Source organism: Seriola dumerili, unplaced genomic scaffold, assembly GCF_002260705.1.
Source record: "Seriola dumerili isolate Sdu_G_001 unplaced genomic scaffold, Sdu_1.0 BDQW01000191.1, whole genome shotgun sequence".
In the NCBI taxonomy this organism is placed as follows: Eukaryota; Metazoa; Chordata; class Actinopteri; order Carangiformes; family Carangidae; genus Seriola; species Seriola dumerili.
In genome coordinates, this window is record NW_019174446.1 from 3,522,321 (window position 1) to 3,548,181 (window position 25,861).

The window sequence follows — 25,861 nt, forward strand, 5'->3', positions numbered from 1 at the left end:
CTACCGCGGTTGAGTTCACCCACACTGTTGTTACACCATATACCACTGTATCTGGATTCACTTTTGGGGGTGATGTCAGAGCTCCTCAGACCAGCAACCTCTCTGCAGCTGACCAAACAGGGAGCGGAGCAGCGCTGAGGCTGTTCCCATAAACACCACCATCAGCGCCATCTATTCTACCCCACTATTACTGCCACGTGGACAAGACTGTTTGTTACAGCTAGAGGTGCAGCACACAGCATCTCAGTTAATCATATGAATTGGTGCAATCAGCGAAAAAGAATAGTATCTATGCAAGGAAGACAAACAAACAATGAGATGGGGACTTGGACTTGGCACTGAAGTAAAGAGGCTTCCTTGCCTCGAGGTTTCAGACATGCCCACGTGAACATCTTTATTCTTAACCCTGAATACAATATGTGCCCCAAACATGCAAACTAAGCCCATTTGGAAACCAACGCTCATGCAGGAGACCCATAAATATCGAGAGTCAGCAGAAGCTAAATTAGAAACTTGCTATCACAGGAAGCCTCCTGGTGAGCTCACTGGTTTGGCTGACAGTGACCTGCACTGGGGGAGACTCTGGCCAACAGCTGGAGGAAAGACTGAGTCATATGCCTCCCCTTCTCCATCCCCGCTCTACTGTTTATAAACACACGCACTGATATGCATGCACACACGTATACACACAATGCAAAAATAGCAATGTTAATGCAGATTTTAAGTGAAATCTTCCTAAACAGACACAGCCTCGTGCTTATGCGTGCGGATATACAGTGTACACACAGGTACATGCACTGATGATGCTTCATAAACACACCCACTACACACTAAGCTTCACTAAGTCCTAATTCACAGCAGAAAAGATGAACGGTGAGTCCATTTAATCCTGCTGCAGGAGAAGACCCACGCTCCACGACATCCTCATTGTCCAGCAGCACACCATGGCATCCTCTTGTTTTATCAATAGCGGTATGTGTGTCTAGACTCTGTGAAAACAGCTGGTGGGAGTAAGAGAGTGGATACCCCAGTGGAATGACAGATTTATCCCACAGTTATCATAGTTGGGATTAGAGGACAGAGTCCAAAGATGAGAGAAATGGTGGGCTGAAGGGTGACAAAAACAAAGAAAAGAGCGGGAAAAGAACACCAACCAGAGGCGGGTTTTTTCTTCTATTAAGGTCAAAAGTAAACTGATCAGGCCGCCAGCGTCTGGCGGGTGGGGTGACCGGTTCACTGGATGTAACAGACCAGCAGGAGGGGGCCAGTATTCACAGCTCTTTCAGGCTGTGATCAGCCAGCCAACCAAGCTCGTTATATAACAGCAAAACCACCAAACCACTCACCAGCACCACCACACTCACAGCTCAGCCTCTCTCTGGTGCTGCCACGTAGAGAGAGAGAGAGAGAGAGAGAGAGAGAGAGGAAGGTCTACGGTGCAGCAGGCAGCGCCTATCAGAGGCTGTTTCCTGCTCAAATGCGGTTTGAGCTGTGAGCAGAGGAATCATTTAAAGCTGCACTAGGCAAGATTGTTTGGGAACATTACACTTGTTTTAGTTGTCCAAGTCAAAAGTGGGGACTCACGCAGAGAAGAGCAACCCAGCACATTCGCAATACACATCTGCCATCAGGTGAGGTCACCAGCAGAGAATCTTTCCAGAACACAGGAACCAATGGAGCAATGAAAAAGCATTATTATCACTTTATCAACAGAAAGGTACAGTGATGTCGAACCTCTTCATTACCTGAAACAGATTTACACTTTCTCCTTTCATACAACAGATACACATGTGATACTGGTCTACTGAACTGCTGGGCACATGTTGCCAGAGATCCTGCCACTTGGTTTCTGTACCCAGTCACCTCTGCACAACCATATGATGTGATGCAAGCTACGTGGCAGTCTGTAAAAAAAAATTCAAATGACTACTAATCAAACCTGGTTAGATTCTTTATGCATCGGATCAATCAGCACTATGGCGAGCATTTCTCAAATTCTCACATACAGCTAGATTTTGGTGCTGTGGACAATGAAGAGCTATTCTACCATTTTTGCAGACATTTGATTTGAAACAGTGATACATCACAGAAGCGACACGTTATTCTAATGCGGTGCCAGAGGACTCCCATCGCATGGTCTTTTTTTTTTCTTTTTTTTTTTTACATCTGTCCATTACTTTTAGCTAATCATTTCAACTGTTTGTCCATTACTTTTACCTTTCTATTTTAGCCATTTATTCATTTTAGCTTTTTTAACTAGTTTTCAGTTACTTTATTACTACTACTTATTTATGCAATACATTCATCAATTTTAGCTAACTATTTAATCTATATATCTTTTGTTTGACTTTTGGCTATTCCACTATGTATCTTATAGCTGTCTATTGAAACAGTTCATCAATCACTTTTTGCTAACTATTTTATCATTTATCCAGTATGTTTGCTAACTGTGACTGTAAGCCATCTATTTCCACCATTTTCTTGAGGTGCTCAGGTGTTCCAGCTACCTCAATATGGGGTGGATATTTATTTTATCTTCTTTTGCTCCACAATCTTTCCAAATACCGCCATCTGCACCTCTGGGGTACCAGTCCCCTTGGTTGGAAAACTACTATATACTATGAATGCAATGTCCCCAGTTTGATTCTTGTATGAAAATGTTGACGTCTAAAACTGAAACTGAATATGCAGTTAGCAGCTACAATACAAAATATTGGTGTTGGCCTTCAGGAAAACCCTCTCTAGTCAAACTCTTAAGGAGATGGAAAGAGAGAGAAAGAAAGCAGGTGTTAAATCTCTATAGTGCGGTCTTTAGTGGTTTCCGGTGCACAGCAGGGACAGCCAACGAAACCCAGTTTAGTGACGTATGATGTGTTCTCATGTATTCTCTTACATTTTATATTAAACTAAGTGTTTAAGTGTGTGTTGGACAAGTGATAAAAGGGAAGAGGGAAAAAGGGAGTGCAGGGCAAAATGAATGCATTCATTCATGCTAGTATATGCATGTGTGTGTGTGTGTGTGTGTGTGTGTGTGTGTGTGTGTGTGTACATGCTCACTCTCTGCATTTGATCTGCAAAGCATAAAGCAGCTATGAACCTGAATGGAAGTGAGCTCTGGATTGGTTGTTGTCCAACACAAATACTGACCCTCATACTCAAACTATTGACCCATCCCCTTTAACTCGCTCCAGTCTCCCCAGAAATATTTGTCCTCCTCACTCATAAATAATCCAAAGCCCTCCATCTATCTCCTCACTCATTTTGTAGGAACCAATACGAAAGACCTGTGTGAGTTTGACAGCATGCCTGCCGTCAATCATCGAGCTGTTGCACTGAATGATGGGGTTTTCTCTCATGCTGGTGGGTGGGGGGGGTCTACGGATCAGTGCCTGTGTCTGTCATCTGAATCATACTCCCATATGGAGTCCGCCCGCACTTAAACCACATCTTTTTACAGAGCTACATATTGGGCCCACGCTTCACAGGAATGCATTTCCTGTTTTAAAGGAAGCAAATCTAATGCCATCACTGCACTCATTGTTCCTGACGGCCGTAGCGGTCATCCGACACTATGTAAATTCTATTTGCATCAGCAATCAAGTGGAAAGAGTAGCAACATAAGAAGGCCATCTACCCTGAAACAGAGTGGTCGTGCTGTGGCTACACAGCAGCTCACATACGGGAATGTGACCTAAGCTCTGTATCATTCCACATACTGATTCTAACCAGGCTTTGAGTATATGGTGCATTCACAAAATATTTCTATGTGATGACTTTTTTATTTTAAGTAGAAGGTGTAACAAACTCTTTCATTTTCAAAGTCATTATTCATGTTTAATGTACAAGGCTCCATTATTATTTGTTTTTGTCTATATTTCTATTCTAAATATTGTCAATCTATACAGCACTGTAAATACATGAAACAGGTAGTGATGATAGTTGAATCCAACTTTTCACTGTACTGGTTTCCAACATCCAACACACTTTCATCCAAAACTTTAATTTCCCAAAGGAGACGTCACCCTTTGCTGCCAGGCTGCAGCGCCCGTGGAGTGAACAGAGGTTAAGTAACTTCCTATAAGTCAGAGTAATAACCTGAACCCTTCAGCTGGGACGTGACAAAATAAATGTCTTCAGGTTTACAGTCCCGGTCGGTTTTATATCTGCTTATGTTTAAGATGGGGACAAGCATGAGAAACACAATCATCTGTGTGGCTTCGCTTTGGAATCAGCTCAATCAGGGATTCCTCTGAAAGTAGAGCCAGGAAAGAACGGCTGATTATTTAATGGAGCAGGCGGAACAGTTAGGCTGACACCCGGTTAACACATGTTCACTGGAAGTCCGTCAGAACCAGTCAAAACAACAGTCAAAAACCAGTCATATTTGTCTTGACAGGGGTCAGATAGCATATAGCATGTAAGCACATATCTGCCAAAACGCTTGTAAATTTCTGAGATTGTAGACAATTTGTCAAAACAGTCCTAACCCTATACTGGACATAGTAAGTGGTAGTCTCAACATCCAGAGGACACGAGGAGGCTTAGAAAGTCTCAGGCAGTAATGTGACAATAATGGTCAGAGATGTCTGTGCTCATTTCCCATGGAGGTGAAGCACTGACACACATCCTAACGGCAAATAAAAAGGCCTTCAAATGACCCTCTCCACACTGACTTCATTTCAAAAACGTCACACATGCCAGAGAATCATACGCTAGCTGACCCCTGCCCTCTGACAAATATGACTGGTTTTCTGTTCAACACATCACAGGTGCAACAGATTTCCCTCAAAAGCTAGAAACCCTTGACACCTCACTGCTTCTCAGTTTGTCATCGTGACATGACCTAAAACTAACAAACTGCACGGTAACAAGCTTAGTGAAGAGATCCAAACATTTCATGAAGGCCACCTTAAGGAACCCTAAGTGTTTTCTCTCTCTGAAAAGAAAGAGTGAATGTTTTCTTAAATGCTCCTAATTGTACACAGAGAGTGAATGAGAGGTTTATTTATGGGCTCTGCCTTCTGCCTGCAGGTGTAGTATCGAAGAATGGAAAACCTTGCACAACCTGGTGTAAATTACTTTGTATGTCCATGCTCGCATGCATGAATGCATGTGCATGACTTTGTGTGTGTGTGTGTGTGTGTAAGAGAAAGTGAGAGGGAGTGTGTGTGTGTGTCCACTTGGTGTACTGAGGGGAACCTTGAAACACTCCAGACTTGCTTACAGCTGGTCTACACTGCGTTAAGAGGGAAGTTCCCTCTCTGGTGGAATTTCCATTACAAATGGCCACAATGGATCTCCTGTAACAACTTCATGGTAACACAAGCCTTTGCTCAAGTGCCATAAAGACCACCACATGAAAGGGTGAGAGATGACAGTTTCATTTAATATCTTTAACCTACATGAGAATCTGTGAACACACAGGAAAACACAGGGATTAAGTATCATTTTTCACCCACAGGCTCCTAAGAGAAGCTCAAGTGAAAAATGCAAATGAGGTTTGTCATTTTGGATAATGTAACTGCCCTCAAGAAAGAAACGTACAATCAGCATCACTTGATCATGATGCAATGTTATTATTTGTGGCAATCGTTACGCTACCTAGGCTTTAATATACGTTTATGTCCAGAGCAGCATTTCCTGCAGGGGGAAAGCACACTTATATTAAAGTTGTGGGATTTCTTAGTTTAGGGATATGATTCTTACTTTGGGTGTGAGCGGTCCGCGGTCCGCTTTTCCTACAGTGACATGTCAAAATATCCTCAGTCAAAAAGGCCTGCTGCAGAGCCCTAGTTTCATTTTGTTGTAGGGAAAGCCCATGACAACTGCTTTCATCCTTTTTGTCTGTCATCCTCCACAAGAAAGATGAACTTTCATTGTCAAATCTATCAACATTTGGTTGGTTCAAATGCCTGGTGAGCCCAGAGCACCCTACATTAAGCAATTTTCTCCGGCAAACTCTTTCATTGTCTCCTGAAGCCATGAAAATGAAATGTCCAGGTAAATGCCCCCGATTCCTGTTTTTTGCATGTCATGATATCCAAAAAGGTTTTCTCAAATGATTTTCCAGAAGATATATATTGATATTGTGATATAACATTACATGTACTGTGAAAGTGGATTTTATCCATATCACCCACTCCTACTGCAGCATGCCTTCTGTTTAACTCTAGCTCTTCCATAACGACCCACTGTATTAGCCTAGTGGCTTATGGGCAATCAAAGACAGCTCTTTATCTCATTATCTCCTGTCTTTCTCCTCCTCGTGTTAGGAGACCATCAGTGACAGACAGGGCTGCACACTGAGCCCAGTAAACCTGCCACAGGGAGAAACACCAGACCACCTGTATGAAGTACCAGACAAATAGTTCATTCTGTGCAAAAGGAGACAACAGCACTGATGATCATCGCCAGAGAAGTCTGAGAGTGCCATTGTATGAAAGTAAGTATGGCTATGTAAATGTACATAAAAATGCATGATACTGTACACAATGTTTAACATTCATGACATGGCCTATAGATTTATTTACTGGAAAAAAATTCCCATACTTCTTCAGTGAATCAGCTGTCTGAGCTTTTTAACTGGTACTGCCAATAGGGAGGTAAGGATTTAGAGTCCATGTCTAATCTTTACATTTGCTCATTGTCCATCTTTTTTTTTTTTTTAAACAGCACAGGAAAAAGTGCAGGAATGTACAGAGCACATGAAACACACAAAGAGACTGTTAATAATTTCTAGAGCAGAACGGAAACAACGCCTCAATGTACAGATTATACAAAGCCTCGGAAAATGGGGCCGATGAGTTCAACAAATATTTGTCTCCAAGTTAGTTTTTCTTTTTCGCATTCTTCACTGTACTGCTACGATACAGTAGATTCCTCACAATGGCTTATCTCAACCTACTTCTGAAGGAAACAAACAGTTCAGTAAAAGGTCACACGCCACTAAATGTTTCAATGAAGGCAAATGAAAAGGGTAAAAATGAAAGGTATGATAACATAAAAGGGAACGTTGCTTATCATTAACAAAATAAGATAAAGAGGAGTGATTCCCTGCCTGTGGTGGAATGATCTGCCTCATTCTGACTTGTTAGAAGTGAATATGAAGCTAAAAGTGGTCAGTGTCATTTTTTTTGCCCATGTAAGCGCTCACTGTTGAGTATGTTTGCATTCAGTGTGAAGCCACATAGTGACAGGTTGTCCTATTATGTTCAAATCCTGCGGCTCTTCTCAGCCCCCCCCCACCCCCATCTGTTTTCTGCTAACATGGCAGCTATAGCAGGGTTGAAGAGAATTGCCCTGCAAATAAAACCCTTTAAATCCATCCCTTCCTCTCCGGAGGGAAAGAAAGCGCACACATCAGCTCCCATCCATCTCCTCTCAGGTTCCTACAGCCTGACTTAGCTTTTCCCAGTGAATACCTCCCAATAAATTTGCCGTGGAAGACCTGCATGTGCACTCTTGTTCCTAAACAAATTTGGTCATTAGCAGGCCGAGCACTGTGGCACTTGAACTTTGTTCAGAGGGCCAAATGCATTCATCAGAGAGATAACTTGTGTTTTCTCTATCAACATTTCTGCACTGTGCTAATAACACTGAGAAAAAGCATGCTGACAACAAAATGAGGAGTAATCAAGGCAGAAACTGAGCTCTGTGTGCTACCTTCATTTCATATGTTTGGTCTGACCTACTATCTCAATGATCTAAATCGATCTTAATCACACATTGATGTTCTTTTTCTTGTGAAATTACTCTCCATGTGTAAGCCTTAAAGGACCTGAGTTGACAAATGATATCAGATACTAAGGTTAGCTTTTTCGGTTAACGTGGGACTTGACATCATGTGATGAGAAGCAGCAGCAATTAATGATTATTTTCAAGGGGCTTAATCTGTAAAAGATAAAAATGAATTCTATTTTGGCGTATTTCTTAGCTGCTGTAGTTACCGGTGAGAAAAGTGGATAAATAACACTCTGTTATAAAGGGAATATTCTGTGAAACACAATGAAGTGGTTGTTGCTTGTTATTTTACTGCTGATTGAAATCCACATTTCCTGCAATTGTTTTGTTTATGCAGATAGAAATGTTTTATATAAGCCAAGGAGGCTTGTTACTCTTAATTAACAATGAATCAAAATATTATTGAAATCACAATATGGCCAAGTACAATATCCAAATGTGTCACAACATACCATTATAAATGATGCAATTAACCAATGTGGTGCTACAGAAATGCCCCCGGCCTACAAATCATATATTCTCCAGATGTAAGGGAACATGCATCCAGTAAAAATCACATCACCATCATTTTGATTTTTTTTTTTTCAGTGAAAGTGAAAGTTTTTTGCGTATCGTTCAGCCCTACTCATTAACCCTAAAATTTTGTATGAAAATGTGACAATGTTTAGGAATGATAATTTTAATAATATAATATAATTAATTTCTCCTGCACACGTGTAGTGATGTAAATTATTTAGCAGTTATGGGTTAGGGTTAGGAGCACTTCTGAACTAAGATAAGTGAGTTACCAGAGATACTGTACAACACATACTGTATGCTAAATGGCAGGGTTTTGTGTTTCTTCTCTCTTTTGTCTGATCTTTTGTCTTTCATCTCTTATAGAATGCCACCGCTTTACGTTGTTTATACCATATTTTAGATATTTACCTCATTTTTATCATATTATAATCAAAATAGCAGGGAATATAACAGAATAATCTTGGCATAGCAAAAGAAAAAAAGACCCCACACAGTGTTTGAAGTTTCTGTGTCATTTCCCCCGGCTTCAGTAGCATCTGTTATAAAGCTGTCAACATGGACGACAACAGCACATCTCGTGTCTGCCATCAGTGAGAGCAGACAGCAACTCGACCTCTAATTTACTTCTCACTTCCATGAGTCACGATCCCCACCTAGCAACGCTGAGCTCCGAGACCGACCGAAAGAAGCGCCTTGCGCAAATTCCTCTATTCAGAGCAAACATGTGAGCGCAGGGCTCCCTAAATCAAGAGGTGTCAACTTGTGAATGTACAGCCACGCTTGTTGGTCAAACAGCCTTGAAAACGTAGCCACTGTTGACTCAGGGAGGGCAGTCTTGAGTGGGTGGAGGTAGCGGACATGTAGGGCTCTTCAAACGCAGCAATCCCCTTGAGGCAGCCTTTTCATGCTGCACCGTCCAGGTCCCTTAGGAGCCTGAGTGTTTCTGGGAAGGAGTCCAAGTCCTCCAAAGAAATCTGCGGCTCTGTGTCCAGCCTTGGGTCCAAATATTCACTTTTGGCTAATGATGCAGTCATTGGCCATGTTCAGACGACAGTACAGGGCTCGCCAGCCATGTCTGAGTGCACAGGTGTTTGTGAGTCTCCTGATGACAGCTCATTTGTAATTCTGTCTTTCTTCTGGAGCAACAAGGAAAGACTACACATGAGTCATGTGGAGACTAAGTCCATTAGATAAAACAAAAAAAGTAGAAGTAATCATTTTCACAAGTACATAAACTATGAGCAAAAGAAGCTGCAATAAAAATCGAGATATCTTTACTCGCAGAGTGAAGTGTCCACTGAGCTGTCTTAACAACACAGGAAATCCCGAATTAATCTCTTTGTGGTCTCACAGATGGCCAATCCAATTTCACAGGCTGTCTTCAAATAACTGTCTAATTCTGTAGGCGATACCAAGAAAGAACAACAAGGATAGTTTAGCATCACAGAAGGGGGGAATTGCACTGTAGCTGCAGTTGCATCAGCCTCGTTCTGTTGTGGCGTTGAACTAATCTTCCCACTCACCTGTGAGACTACAGTCAGGGAGGTACGGCATCAACACTGACAGGTGAATGTGTCAAGCTAATGTAAGGGCCCCACTGAAATGTGTTTTCCTCTTGTCACTGTTAGTTTCTGTGATGACAGAAATGACCACCTACATGGCAGCTGGTTCTCTAAATGCACCCAGACTGTAACAACGTGAAAAAGAAATGACTCGTCTCTTCACAAAGCAAAACAGCGCTGCTGTTAAAACACAGGAAAAGGCCATAAGACTGTCATCAGCAAGGCAGGAGCTCGTGGTCAGTGGTAGAGAGCACAGCTTTAACAGGAGTTAGCAGTTTTCTTTTTTTTTTTTTTTTTTTTAACTGCCTTGTTTGTGTTGGATCAGTTGGTGATGACCAAAGGAACTAGGGGTTAGGACAGGCTGGATGGTGTTTTAGCCTGTAGAGGACGTAAGTCCAGAGGGTGGAACAGCAAAAAATCATTTAAAAAGTGTTTCAAAAGTGTTTGGTGATGTAGAGACAACTTGGGCAGCCAGTTGGTAAACAACTGCTGGCAACCTAACTGCTGACTGACTGGCCTGCCAGGTTAGTGCTAATTAGATAGAGGCTCCTTTCTATTCTCTCCCTACAGTTTACTCCCTTTGCCATTTTACTCTCAGAATCACACTCCCTTTTCATTCAACAAAGAGCCACAGAAGGAAGAAGGAAAGATCTCCATGTTACTGAGTGGGACAATGAAATTCACGTTTTCAAAACACTTATTACTAGTACCATCAACTCGTGTTTACAACTATAAAGTAGGGCTGGGAAATTAACTGAAAAATATTAAGACTGACATTTAGAACCGACTTAATCTTGCTGATGTTGGTTGGCTTCCTCAATGTGTGCGTTCATGAACTGTCCCCTTAAAAACACTACCTGATGCTTAGTCACGTCCAACTAACATTAGTCTGCGTGCACCCAAAATGAAACTGGTGATATGGATGACACGAGTAAAACACGGAGCCTCAGGCTACGTTCCACACTGATACTTAAGTAAATAAATAATTAATTAATGAAAATAATAAAGGTATGAATACTCCAAGGTTGCGTTGTAGTCTAGAGGGAAAACAATGACGCAGACTGCCTCCTGATTGAGTCGTATCAGTCACGACCACCAGACAGGGGTGAATGCAACATGGATAGTGACCAAAGGCAACACAATCAACTTGTTTAATCACTTGGCGCACAAACACAGAGTAGAATATGGAGAGTGCATGGTTCAAAAAAAGAGGGAGACCAACAAGCACTCAAGTAATTGTTCATTAATTGTAAACTATTGCTCTTTTGTGGATCAGTTTACATTGTGACAGAGGAGGTTAAATAATGGTGCCACACAGATAATAAGCTGCGATAACTTCCTCCGTTTTGGACTCTCCAGCTCTCAGTTCTCTCAAAGGTCGGCGCTGTCAAGACGGCTCACTATTGGCTCGGGCTGGACAGTTAATCAAAATATTATCAAAATTGCAAAATGGCCAAGAGCAATATAAAAATAGCAGGAACTGAAATTTGTTTTATTGATACAGGTAAAATGTGTCACATTCAGAGTTGCACACATTTACTTTGCCCCCCAAAATCAAATCCAGTGATGGCAGCAGTTCCAATTTAAAAATCTGGTGACACTGAGCGTTTAGCAATGTATATGACAGATTTACGGCTTTTTACCACACAAAGTCCATTAATACTAACCTCTTCGTTGTTTTTATGGGGGCTGCAACTACACAAAAGCCGTCAATCAACACAGGATCAGTCACACTGATCTGTCTTCTCTCGGACCATGAGAAAGCCATTTGTACATAATGGTCGTACATATACTATGTTGCAGAATGCTGAAACGAAATACCACCTTTAAATTCTTGCTGCTCCATCTGTTAAAACAGACGGAGACCTCCACCACTCTTCCACCACTCTAATATAACAGACAAAAGCGGCATTGAGGAGGAGAGGAGGAGAAAAAGACAGGCTGAAAGAGGAGGGATGCTTGAGATGAGCTTCATAGGAAGGTGATGAGGCTCAGACTGTCTCCGTCTCTCCGTCTGGGACAAGCTAATGACTTCTCCGTTGTCCTCACATGAATGAGGACCATCTTACAAAAAAAACACAAAGGTGAGCTGAGGAGGAATGGACTATTTAGATGGACCTGCTGCTGAATAAACACAGCATCAGAACCGTGTGTGTGTGTGTGTGTGTGTGTGTGTGCGCGCAGACAGTTGAATTGACAGTCTGATCATATTACACTCAGTTTATTTGAGCCAGTCCTGAAGAAAACGCTCATAAAAGCACTTATGTGTCTGCAGGTTAACAACCTATTTAAGTCTGTGAACATGTCAGAGTGTGTGTGTGTGTGTGTGTGTGTGTGTGTGTGTGTGTGTGTGTGTGTGTGTGTGTGTAAAGCTCAGGTTAGCAGGTTGGTCACTGGAGGAGAATGAGGGTGCACTTTCTTTCTGTCGGGCCGATCCACTCCAGTCCATCAGAGGAATGTCTGGTCACTAGCAATGCGTGCGGTCGACCTGAAACACCTGGCCACACCTGGGACAACCCACCCACATACACACACACACACACACTCACACACTCAAACAGTGTACAAACATATTCATAGAGCTCTGCGGTCCACCTAGTGAGGGGGATTGACAAGTGCAGCTGCTCTGTCTGAATCCTGAACAGAGAGAGGTTTGTCCCATTTCCACCGCTCGGTTAAACGCAGCCTTGTAATCTGACTACCAGCATCATCGAGCTCGACCTCACATAACCACTGTCATCCACCTCCAAACATCCTGTAGCATACATACACACACATACTGGTATTTCAACGTGTTTTCTGCACAGCCCAGAGACACAGCGGGCTGATATCAGAATCCCGTGTGCAGTGGTCAACTTTTTGGACATCAAAGTTCTTTTCAGTACATTAAAGGTCATGATTGAAGGTTTCAAAGTTGTCTGCAGTTTGGTTAAATTTAAAGGAATAGTTAAAAGATTTGGGATTGATACCAATTTTGTGTCTGTAAACTAAATAAGCAGCCAGAGCCAGAACCCAGTTAGCTGAACATAAAGACTTTAACCAGGGTGAAACGGCTAGCTTGGCGTAAAAAAACGTTCATGCTAGCAGCTCTGTGCAGCTGTAGTTAGGCACACCTGTACTTTGAGCTAAATGCTAACATCAGCATAGTAACATACTCACAGTATCTGCTAAATATCAGCATGTTTGCAATGCTTACCATGTTTACCATCTCTGTTTAGCTAAACTAAATGAGCTAATTACAGCTGAGGCCGATGGAATGTTATTAGTTTTGTATTGGGTATTTGGTAATAAAGCAAAGTATAAATAACAAAGTACAAATGGTGACATGATGTTGTCATGTGCTACAGGAAAAGTCATGGGATCACCAAAGTCAACAGACTGCACCCTCTGGGGACCATGAATGTCTGTAGAAAACTTCATGGCAAGCCGTCCAATAGTTGTTGAGATATTTCAGTCAGGACAAAAGTGATTGACGGATTGATAGTGTAGCTAGCACCTCTACAGTTCAATAATAAACACATTGTATCTCATTCCTTTAATCTGTACAAAATCTGTACAAGATCTGAACAAAATATGAGCACAATGACTCCCTGGAGTCATTGTCACAATGACTTCCTTGTCATGCCAGACAACTAGCTGTCACTGCTGATGAGCTAAGACAGTCAAACAGTGCCTCCAGCTCCATTTTTGTCTTGCAGACTTAAGTGTAGTATCAATCTTCTCATCTAATCTTCTGATATGTGTCCTAATTAGAACCAGTAAGTTCTCATTGTTTGTTCCTGATTTTTGTCACAAGAAACACAAAATCATGAAACTGTAAAACCACTTCTCTATCATCACAGATATCCATCAAAGGATTTCCCCTGTTGATCCAATGATGGATAAGGGCCTAGAGACTGATAAATTTAGAAAGATTACCGAGGTCCATGGGAACCTTGGCAAGCAGCACAAACAAAGCATTGCTGTAATGCTTCACCAAAACAGGAAACTGTCAGCACAAAGCTTTTATAAGTCTTCAATGTGCAGAAAACAAACTTTGTCCTCGTGTCATGCTGACATGGTGACTCAGTGGGAATCAAAGTTCCAGTCTGCACCGGCTTGAGTCAGCGCCAGAACACTGAGCTGCTTTCTCACTGGCACCTTTTACCAATTGTGACATAATTCTATTAGAGCGCATGCACTGTTATAAAAACCTTATCAGGCTTTACCACAGACACAGGCCGGCTGGAGCACATTAGGTTTCACATGGAAAACTCAGCAAATCAGTCACTGTACAGTAAACAGTAAAGCACAGCACATAACCAAAGGAGAACTCATACAGAAATATCTCCACTTTAGAATTGAAAGCTCAGCATATTTGTGGCCATTTGTTTGTTTGTTGCTAAATCTGTTTATGTAGCTCTCGGTTAAAGGAAAATGTAAACCTGGTGGAGAAATAAAAAAATATTTTTCTGGGAGCAAAAGGCGATGAGTGTCAAAGCCAAACCAGAGTAAATCTCACATGAGTGCCTAATGGATTCCAGTTGAAACAGAGGGTTATCAGGACCGTCGCCATTTGGCTTAGAAGCACATCCTCAGTGCCCAATCAGATACATTGCTGTTCAGCGCTCGCCAAGAACAGAGATTCTTAGTTTTAGTCTTTCATCTGACAGGCCATCTTGCAATGTCATATTTGGAGCCTGTGGTTACAAATGGGGCATCCAATTGCAGCGCTGTCTGGGCACGGGCTCTCTATTTCATTCAGTGTTCGTAGGCTCAAATGATGCATAATGTTAGTGATTTTAAAAACCTCAATAAACAAAACGTTACTGTTTAATCAAGGGGATCAGTGCGTGTTTTCATGGGATTTAGTGCTAAAGGCTGGAATGACAGCCCCATTTCTCACTCAGGGGCCTACTGTATTTGAATGCAAGTCCTTGTGAGTCCACCACTCGTTATTGTCAGGTTTGACGTTTTTTGTGCAAACAAGTAAAATGTTGCTGTGAAACAGACAGGAGCTCCAGTTCTTATTCTCCTTAACCTTTATGACTGACTGCACTTGTTACAGTCACCGTCACCTACAGTACAGAGCCGGTGAATGGGCATCTGTTGGTCGCGGACACACCGACAACTCAGTTCAGTGTTTGAGGTGAAACAGCATCCCTGATTGGGCGCTTAGAGTGTTTTTAAGGAGGTAGTTGTTGTTGTTGTTTTTCAGTCGGAACCAGCGTCAGAGAGACGTACTGAGGGCCGGGATTCACACAGATGCCTCATTAATGTGTGATCAAGCGGAGAGACAGAGGGCGTCTGTGGAGCGTGGCCAGCGCTCTCTTCCTCACCACAGAGAACCCTTTCTACAGCTCGCACCCCACTTCATCTCTTTATTGCACGGTGAACGCACACAAAACACACCTATAATATCCGGTTCCACCTCTGGAGAGGGAGGAGGGAGTGTTAACCAAAGAGTAAGGTGAAGTTTTGTGAGTGAGGGTGTGTGTCTGTGTGTGTGTGTGTGTGTGTGTGTGTCCATACATCTATATGTGTGTATGTGTGGATAGATTAAAAAGAAATCGAAGCCTGCCGGTGTGAGGACACGCTGCTTTCAGCACTGCGTCCCTCAGCATCAATTAGCAGGTTGTGCTGTGACCGGCTCCTGTTCGAGGTGAAGTGGGCCAGCTGAGGGAGGTAAACACACCTCATCCCCCAGGCCTCGCTGAAATCAGAAGGAAGGCAACAATGTGCCACTGCCTGAGCCACAGAAGCCTGCCTGTGCCCGACCGCTAACACGCTTTAGCAGTCATTTCCTACCTTCTCCTCCAATTTCCTCGCCCCAGTTCATGTACCGAGCTGACAGTGGATGGTTCACCTGGCAGCATAAGCAACCTTTTTTTCTGCTATTACTCTAACCCGTGTGTGTTTGACAGAGTCTGTGTTTTGGGTCACTTCAGCCAGCTGATGAGAGGGTCAGGTTGATCACTCAGCATGTAATGTGTTTTTGTTATATCCTCAAATCACAAAACAAGGTCAATTTGTATTAACGTAAAATAGTATCATAAGCTAGACTTTTACTTTTGTCAAAATGTAAAAAAAACAAAAACCAGAGACTGTGGTTTTAGAAATTCCCCCTCGTTTTTCTTCTCAGATTGAACAAACTGGTGTGCTGCGTATAAAGCAGGCTCCTCGGATCCTTTGTTTCCAGTCCAGTTCTCATTTGGTAATTAATCCTTCTCTTATTAAACCCCACCTTTTTACCAAACAACACAAATTGCGAGCTCATTTAAGATGGCCAACTTTAAAGTGAGATGAAAAGCCTTCTCGTAAAATGAAGAACAAAGAACCGAGGCTCTCGTAACATTCACTCTTTACACCACTCAAGAGAAAGAGCGAGGAAATGGAGGAGGTGAAAAGAGCAAGAGAGAAAAACAGTGAGTGAACTATATGAGAGAGTTAGCTTAAAATCCAGATCACAACAGAACTTTATTAAAATAGACAAAACATAGAGTAACATCCTTAGTGGTAGACCAGTCCTGCTTCCACATGGATTTAGGTCAACATATCTTTAAGAGCCCCCATGTACACTGGGTCCATTCAGGGCCCTAAGGTGTAAATTGAGATGTAAACAAACAGTTTACTGGGCCAGGTCTAAGCACTGAGGCTATAGGCCTCCAGATTGACCTCTACTGCAAACAGCCATTATCAAAGTATAAAGAGAGGGTTTTCAAATCAGATCAGTTGGGCAAATGTTCTCTTACCAAAGTCAAAAATCAAAAGGGGGTTTTCAAGATGGCTGCCTGAAACCTCACCCTGGTTGGGTCAAATGCTGCCAGTGTTGACATGAACATTGAAGCTTATTTTCTGAAGCATTCAGACAACATGCTGAAGAAATGAAGAAGTAGACAGACCAAGCCAGACCTCTGCTCAGGCACCAGGTATGTCCTTTGACTACACTCCGATATTTGGCAATAGTCAACAAGTGGCAATCTACACAGTGAGGTTGGTACAAAGACACAGCACTTCCAAAAGCAGTGAAAGAGATCGTGGATAACCTCACAAGGTAAATAATAACCACAGTCCTTTCCTGCAAATGCTCCAGTCTCATAGTAAAAGACTTTTTGTGACTGAAAACAAAAAGCAAATCTCATCTTTCTCACACAGGAGTGAGCAGCATGTTAGCAGAGCAGCAGCAGCCACTTCAGTCCTCTTTCTGTTTACACAGGATGCGCTCAAGCAGCACTGAGTGTAGGTCACCTGCGATTTGGCAGCCCAACACAACACACAATCACTGTAGTTACACGCGTAAAATGGAAGAAAATAGACCTGAAGTGTTAAAATACGCCTCAGTACACATTTACAAGGCTATAGTTTGAGTAAAACGGGAGCTGTTACATCACACAGATGAAGCGCTTTCAGCTTTACACTGTGTCTTTACATAAAACCTTTGCAGATAAAACCATAGAATGAAATGTGTATTAGTTTCAGTCAAGTTTTAGTCATTTGATTTTTGCTAGTTTTAGTCTGGTTTCAGTAATACATTTTAAATTTTTCTATCTTACTGCATTTTGAGGCTACAGCTGTTGCTATCTTTGTGTACAGTTACCATGGTTACAGGTGTCACTCTGCTTTGCAGTAGTACAGACTGACTCACCACAGTAAATCTAGTAAACATTTTCCAACTTCCTCTTTCTGAACAGAAAGAAACTCTCTTAACTAATTGTGTCTTTGTTGTTTCTCTTCTCTAATCACGTCTTCACTAAAATACTGTTCATTTTCTGGATTTAGTTTGACAGGAGACGCTATATCGTCACATAAAATGGGCCACCAAAATGAATCCTGAGACTTACTCACTCCTCCTTATAGCAGCACTAAAGATAGCCGACTGAAAGTAATGCTAATGTCACAGCACCTGATGGCTACATTAGCTATATTAGAATTCAGTCCATAAATCTGTTAATTCCTATAAGAGGTAACCTCCGATAACATTACTGACAGACATAACTTTGCAAGATGTTTCTTACTAATAGTCATGCAACAGGTTAAGCAGCTAAATCGTCTTCTAAACAGTGGAGGAAACTGTTTTACTAATCAGGAGATATAGTGTGTGCTCTCACAGATGCATGTCTTTCACATTATTGTTTAGTTTTTATTTGTTGACTACAAATGTACTACATTTCTTGTTTTCGTCATGAAAAGTACAGTAGGTCGTCGATGATTATTTTTCATCATAGTTTTCATTAACAAATGAACACGATGTATAGGTGCCCCTTTTCTCAAAGACATCTGGTCTGGTTTATTTTATTAAATATATTCCAAAGTAAATATGGGGATTTTGTCATTTTTCTACACACACAACGTTCTATTTAAATGATTAAATTTACAGGATCTACACTTTAATGGCATATTTCACCTTTCACAGCCACTGTACAACACAACATGACATTTGTGTGTTGGTTGAACTCACCTAGATTACAAAGGGTTCCCTAATTTGTTCCTATTAGTAATAATGCATCTCTGTATACACACCTCGCTTCACTCCCCCTACCACACCATGCACACTTACACACATGAAAACAAACACACACACAGGGTTGATGTGCAGTATGTGGCAGTCTCAGGAGTGGAGTCATTAACTGGCCTAACAAACAGGCCTCTGTGCAGCCAGCACCACACCGCCCCTCACCCCAAACACACTGGCCTGTTTGAACTCCACTGTCTCACTTATCAGCTCAGTGTTGACACCACCCAGGCTGGCAGCTCCCTCAGCTGTGCTAAACTGCCTGCAGCTTTTATCAGACTGGAGCAGCCTTTACACTAAAAACACACAGTAATCAGACTCTCATATTTTGGATATTGTATCTTCTTAGTGAAATAAACCAAAATAACTTCACGATACAGTACAGATAGGGCTACAGTTTTCATGTTTTCCTCCAAAGGGGAAACGTGGGAGTACATAAATCAGCTCAGAGTTTAAAAAATAGACTGTACAAGTGCTCTAAAATAAGACTGGCAGTGACGAAGAGCAATGAGACTACACACTGTGTTTGCAGGAGTCACTTGACATAAGAGCTACCGTGATTTCAGCCAGTTGTTTTGATGGTCAGTCAGCACCATGGACAGAGACCCTGTCACCACAGCCTGACCTCTGGGGCCCCATCCCACCACACAAACCAGAGGAAAACACTGGAAGGGTTCAAAGGCTGCCAAAGGCTCTTTTGTTAAAGATACATTTACAGCATGGGAAAAAAAAATACCTCAGGCAAAGGCTAGTCATAAGAACCATGATAGAAAACTCAGCAGACTACAATGAAAAGCTTTTACCAGAATGAGAACATGCAGTGTCATCTCTTTATCTCATGATCTAGACTTTAAGGAAGCTGTTCAGCATTATAAGTTGCATGAATAAGCATCTTCCAATATTGTTCCTCATTTTGACTTATGAAAAAAAGAAAGTGAAAAGAAGTTTTAATCTTAAATATCTATAGGAGTTTTTATATGCGGTAGTGACCTTATCTTGACATGATATCAGCTTTCACACTGGTCTTACAGCAGCTTTTCTCAATGTGCTGAATCACATAGTGTGGTGCTTATGGGGAGGGCGATGGGCTCGAGACGCAATTCAGCATAATAATAAATCAATAACAGCAACACCGCTAAGTCTCTGTAAGGCGATACCTGACAGGGCAATATTAACAAAAGCCCCTCGCTGTGTGATAGCAGCGTTTGGTCTCTTTAAATCTAAATATAACCGAGTCTAAAGCTGATACCTAAACCTCCTGGCTAATGCTGCGTTCACTAGCTCCTTGCGGGCTCGGGCAGGAGGTACGGAAATCATAAACAAGACATGTAAGCTATTAAATACATACCAATTATCTAAAATGTTTTTGGAAGTTGCTGCTTACATGGTAAGTGGAGGAGAAAAATCACTGAATATGTAGCAAAGTTTAAATTTAAGCCCTTAGTAAGCTAGGTGTCAATCTTTAACATTAGCACTATAGCCACTTATTAGCCAGACGTTGTTGTGGGCCTACAATTCATCCCTTGCTAGCTTTCTCCACTCACTAAACGTTAGGTAAACCTCGTGAATTATGACATTACAGTACATTAAAGTAAAGAATATCCGCATCTTTCCTCGCTTATATTGACATTTAATGTTGGTATTTGCCATTTCCCACAGCTCCTGAAGGCAGCAGCTAGCTTATCAACCTTGTCGTTCATAGAAACAAAATGAAAACTTCAGACAACTGTGTGTCCATAGTTACCTTGTTGAGGTGAGGGTTTCGGGTAACATCATAGCCCCTCTTCTTAGTGTACACGAAGGTTTTCCTTTTGTCTTCGGACTTCTGCATCTCCGTTTCCACTGACTCCCGTCTGACCAGACCGTGTGCCATGTTGATGCCTCTTTAAATAGAGCGACGCCGGTGAACTATTGTGAACTCAACAAGTGGATGCGCAACAGACACACAGACCTCCGGTCGACCGTTTGTCTGATGTTGTCACTCAATTTAAGACGAGCCGGTGTCTCCTTATCAATGACGCTGTTTTATTGGTTTCAATAATTCACTGGAGATCTTGATATGAGCGTGCAGAGTCACCGAAAAACAGGTGCACAGGAGGTTATTGGAGCACAATATGATATATGAACCAAATTACACCATTTTATTCCTTTATGCTTCAGTTTTTCTATGAAACGAAGATTAAATAGCAGTTGAAAATGACAGTTTCAGTTTCAGTAATGGTTTGTGTCAGGGTTTTTCCTTAAGTTGATTTATGGAAGATGTAGTTATTAAGGTTTTATTAGTATTATTATTATTTCTGTTCATGGATTAGGTTATTAATGCTAAATTATTGTGAAAATATTCTAAATCCAATAAATTAAACCTGTCTGAGCCTCAGTCAGAATGCCTCCTTTAAAATCATTTAATTACTACCCCCTTAACAAATTTTAAAGGTGGTTAATTAAAAAAAAACATGAATATAAGTGACCATACATACCACTATCTTTGTAAACAACATATTTGAGTTCATTAAATAAATTCATACTGTTTATTATTGCCTTTGAGGACATTAAAACAACTTTTGACAAGAACTAAAGCACCAGTAAGTTAGACACTGAGAAAGCAGTATTCCCATGACTGACAGTACATTTTTTAGGTCTTCGTAGGCCTACGTGTGGACATTACTTTGATTATCAGCCAGTTTTCCCCAAGGTTTTAATGAAACATTTGTCACAAACACATAACCAAGATCATTTTACAACATGATGTGTCTGAGGGCTGTGACAAGACTGAGGATATTTGTAGCTAAGGTCAACCTTCAGCCTTCACAAGGTTAAAGTATGAGAGTTATGCAACATTAGGCAGCAGTGAATTTGACAGTCAGGAGTACCGTGGCATTCTGGGAGGGGGAGAACAGTTATTCAACCCTCAGTCCATATACCTCATGTTGATGGGGTGACTGCTCCAATTTCACAACAGTCTTGCTGGGAAACCAGCTGTTCTGTCAACACCAGTATATTCTACACATTTAATTTTGGCTAACTACAGCAAATTTTTGGCTATTTAGTCTCATGTTTTAATTCTTTTTCTGGCTCCTTCATGCCTGTCGTCATTACCAAGGATTCCCTGTCAGTGTGGGTCACTGAGATAAAGGGAGGTTGAACCCTGGGTGAGGATGCCATATGTCTCATTTTACTTTGAGGTTAAGCTTGTGCCAAGACTGTAAAGATGGTTGCACTGATACTGTCACAGAGTGTCTGTAGGACAGAGAGTGTAAGTACCTCGACAGACACAGTATGAAGGGTGGCTGAGTCCTCATAAACTATCAGACTTGAAAGGTTCTCAGGGATTATGTGGATTAAGTTTCTTTTTTCATGTCTCCCTCCTCATCTATTCTCCTAACTGTATGTAACCTCCCAACAATCCTTTGAATGTAGAAAATGTCTGAACTTGTTGCATCCAGACATTGTTTCCTCACATAAATCATGGCTGTATTTTAATGTCATCACGCTGCTATTAGTAAAGAGATTGGTATCTCTGTTTCTTCTTTGATTTCTTTATGTGCTGTTTGAAATTTCTGTTGATGTTTTGGATTGCCGAAAACGTTTCTCTTAATATTTTCCTTGACTGAAAATACAGTGTTATCTACAATACATTTGCATACTTGTCTGCAGGAGTAATGAACATGCAGTGCCCACAGCGTGTGGAGGTTCACATGGGGTCACTTGGAATTTGTACTGCATGTTTCTCTCGAGCAACAGACTCAGTGGCAGGCTCCTTTGTCCATAAGGCTCAGAGTCAACATCAGACTTCTGCCAAATGGACAGACCTGACTAAGCTCTGTGAGACTATCCACTCTGTGATCAGCAGCTACTGGTCCAGACACACTGCATACACCAAGCAGGTTCTGTCTTAACACCCTCATTGTGAAAAAACCTAGCCTCTCCAAGGCTGGGCTGTTTTAAAGTCCCTGAAAATGTGTATTTTCAAATTATTATAGATATTAAATAATATTAAATATTTATGACTAAATAACATTTAGAAGAAAAAACATCCATAGATATAATTTATTAAGTGTTTAACTGTAAAAAACTGAGCGTATCTGCTTTATCAGGATGATTTGATGGTGAAACCACCAACTGTCAACACATTGTGTTAAAATTGATTAATTCAAAATAAATCTGATGGGCTATTTGAACGTTTTTGAACGTGTTTTTTGTTGCTTGACAAGAGCTTCGGCCATTGTTGTCTTTACAATACAAGGGGTTATAATATATCTTCTGAGCAGCGCTACATCTTCAGGGTAGACTGGAGGCTACAGTCAGTCACTACAGTACAGTGGCTATCGGAAAGTGATAAGACAGTCTAGTATAGGCCAGGGCTAGCAGGTTAGCATGCTAACTTCAGTAGAAAGAAAGACATGGTAGAAACAAGAGTTAACACTGGTGTTTGTTTCCACCTCTGGAGACACCTCTTAGTGAGTAAAGGAATGACGTTTGATGCTGAACTCACAACGTTTCTTCTAGACTGGTAAGTAAACAGCTGTTAATGCTAAATGCTAAATATGAATCTTGGGATAGATCGGGCAACGAAGGATCTACCCAAAATGGGACAGTCCAGTCTCGCTGCTGTGACACAATCGGTCTTCAAATGCAGTGTCCCAAGGATGCGGCCCTTGAATTGGGACACATCTACTGACTGCAAATCATTGCCAAATATATGCTGTATCTCCAAACTATCATCAGAACGACCTGGACTTAGGCCCGGTGACAGTGCATTTTGGAAATAATCCAGTGTGTTTTGAAAGAAAGAAAGGTAGTTGGAGAAATTATGCAACCCATAAAGAGTTTTCACCATACACAGGTCAGACGAAGAAAGGTATCACTGACTGAATAATGAGGGTTGAAAAACATCTGAGAAAGCTGAGGACTTGGACTAGTATCAGCTGCATTGCAGAGGTTAGTGTTTGATATTGATCAGTGTCTCCAGCCAAAACAGCTCCTTATATAGCAGCACAAAACCAAGCCCCTCCTGATCACCCTGTTTATCAGGCTTTCATCCCCTGTTTGAATGACTAATCTGGATGACAAACATCTGTGTCTGTATCAGGAGGGAAGTCTGGAAGTTATTTTGAGGTTCAGGCACGATGCCAGTTGGCAGTGGCAGGGCATGAGGAATGCAGAGAGAGTTTGGGAAGCACCATCAGCCCACCCATTGAGGGCAATCGCAGCTCTGGAACAGCTGGATGTTGTCTTGGAAGTTGTCTACCTGGTTGTATTGTCTGTGTATATGTACAAATTAAGAGAGAAAAATCGCTTGCTTTTGCTTTATGTATGCAACAGCTAAAAAAGTTGGCAAACTACATTTCCCACCAATCGTTTCACAATAAAACAGGGCGGGTTTTTATTGAAATTTTTATTGCTATTTTCAAAAGGCATGTGATTTAAAGTTTTAAAGAAATCAGTTTTATTTGTGTGAAATCTTTAATAAATCCTGTAGCAATGCAAATCTGAAAATTACAACAAGCTTAACATGTTTGCATGACATTTACATTTATAAATTTATATTTATTAGGTGAAAGGGAAGCAAATATAAAACTAAGCTGGAGCCAAAAAAAGGAAATCTGCTTATAGAGAGGGAATATCATAGAAAATAAGGAGAATAATAAGTTAGTTAATTTAGTTCCTCTCCTCGACATTCCCAGTCATCTCGCTCTGGTGTCTGGCTTTAAAAAAAACAAGTGGAAAAACAAACAAAATCAATACCAGTTTTATTCTTGCTATTTGCTCTACTGACAAATGCAATAAAGGAAAATAAAAAAGCGGTCCAATAAATATTCAAACCAGATGCAAATAATAGGCAAAAACTATCCTATTCAGAATCATACAAGTTGCTTTAGTTAACATGACTGCTATATTTTGTATAATCATATCATGATGTGTCAGTGGAGGCTTCCCTCAGTCTCTGTGCTGCTGTCATAAATGAGCCGCTCTGGAGCATGATTAAAGATGTAGGACACTTGCTCAACAGTTTTTATTCTTCAGTTTGCAAGTAAGAGTAAAAGTGAAGGATTTTTAAATCTACTTATTTCTTTCACTTAAGTCCAAAATTTCCCTTTTAGCAGTTTGATAAATACAGGCCCAGTTCTTCCTCTTGTTCCTTTCAGCCTAAGTGCTGCCACTTGTGCTGGAAACATTATAACCCTCACTTCCTGTGTCCCAGGACAGGGTTAGCGGAGAGCAGGTGTACAACAACAAATGTATATTAAAGGCTTTCATGAATCGAGTATAGGCCACATCTTGCAAGACACTACATTTATCAAAAGGGGGAAAAAAAAAACCCCAGGCGATCTGCTTGAACAAGCCTTTGTATGATCAGTTCTCTGTGTTGTCTTGACTCTGTTGAGAAGACACAGAGGTTGGCATGGAAAATGTTTTACAACAGAGCTATTTGAAATCAGAAGCTGCTGCACGGAGCAGAGGCTTATATAGCACCTTGAGTAATGAAGCTTCCTTAGTGTTCAGTAGGTGAATGAGGGTCAGGGCCAGTCAAGGGTCACACCACGGGCTCTGCAGATGATGAAAGAGAACATGAAAGCTCACAATTACTGATGATGTAATGACAAAATAAAAGGCTCACCAGCCACACCTTGCTGTAATATTAACCGAGTGACTGGTGATTATGTAATGTATCTGCTTACTGGAGTGGCTACATGCACTTTTTTGATTTCATTTGCATCTGTCCTTCAACTTGTCATGACCCTGTTGAACCAGCTGTTTTATAGATGTAATCTCCTGTTATTGCATCTTAATAACAGGCACAATCCTGACTCACACACACACACACACACACACACACACACACACACACAAACACACAGGTAGAGGAGCAGCCGTAATGTAAACTCTCGATCCATGCAGTCTGCATCATACACAGCCTTTTTTTTCTCCCTCTCTCTCTCTCTCTCTCTCTCTCTCTCTCTCTCGTCTGTGTTTTGACTCTTGTTTATCCCTGCGGGGCTTTTCTGGTCAGGAAGAGGAGGAGCCAGCAGACAAAGATAAATACAATTACTGAGAATCAAATCACCCACAAACACATGGTTTTCTCTCCCACCTCCATTTATTCTGCTGCATACTGACAGCAACACCTGGCCATACTTCCTGCACTGTAGTTGATGGTAAAGGATTCTCAAACGTGGTCATTAGATGTAATTACAGCCGCAGACTGTATGGAGTGTGGAAATCATACCTTCTGATTGCATTGGCACCTTACTGTATAAACTATAACGCACGGAGTTCATATGAAGGTTTCAGCATAATGGGTTTTGGAAGGATGAGGCCTGCACAATGGGAAGAAGGTCAATACTGACCAAGCCCTAATGATCGCTCAAATTATCAATGACCCCACATATGACCTTCATCATATATTGCTAATGACATTAGCAATCTGTTTTAGATTGCCTGTATGTAAAACAAATAGGCGGTTTTGTGAACAGCTGCAGTTTAAGAGTTGGTCACTTTACTTTGGGTATAGATTGATAACGCACTTGCACTTTTTTGACATAATCTG

The 25,861-nt window shown here is 41.4% G+C and overlaps 1 protein-coding gene across 1 annotated transcript in view; it reads right to left on the reverse strand.

Annotated features, from left to right (window-relative positions):
* The window catches only part of me1 (malic enzyme 1), an 83,218-nt gene extending 62,999 nt beyond the window's left edge, over nt 1–20,219 (reverse strand). The window contains exon 1 of the mRNA XM_022753588.1: nt 20,057–20,219. Within this exon, the coding sequence (XP_022609309.1) occupies nt 20,057–20,185 (129 nt within the window). The 5' untranslated portion in view covers nt 20,186–20,219. The remainder of the gene's footprint in view (nt 1–20,056) is intronic.
* Nucleotides 20,220–25,861: the final 5,642 nt, after the last annotated feature.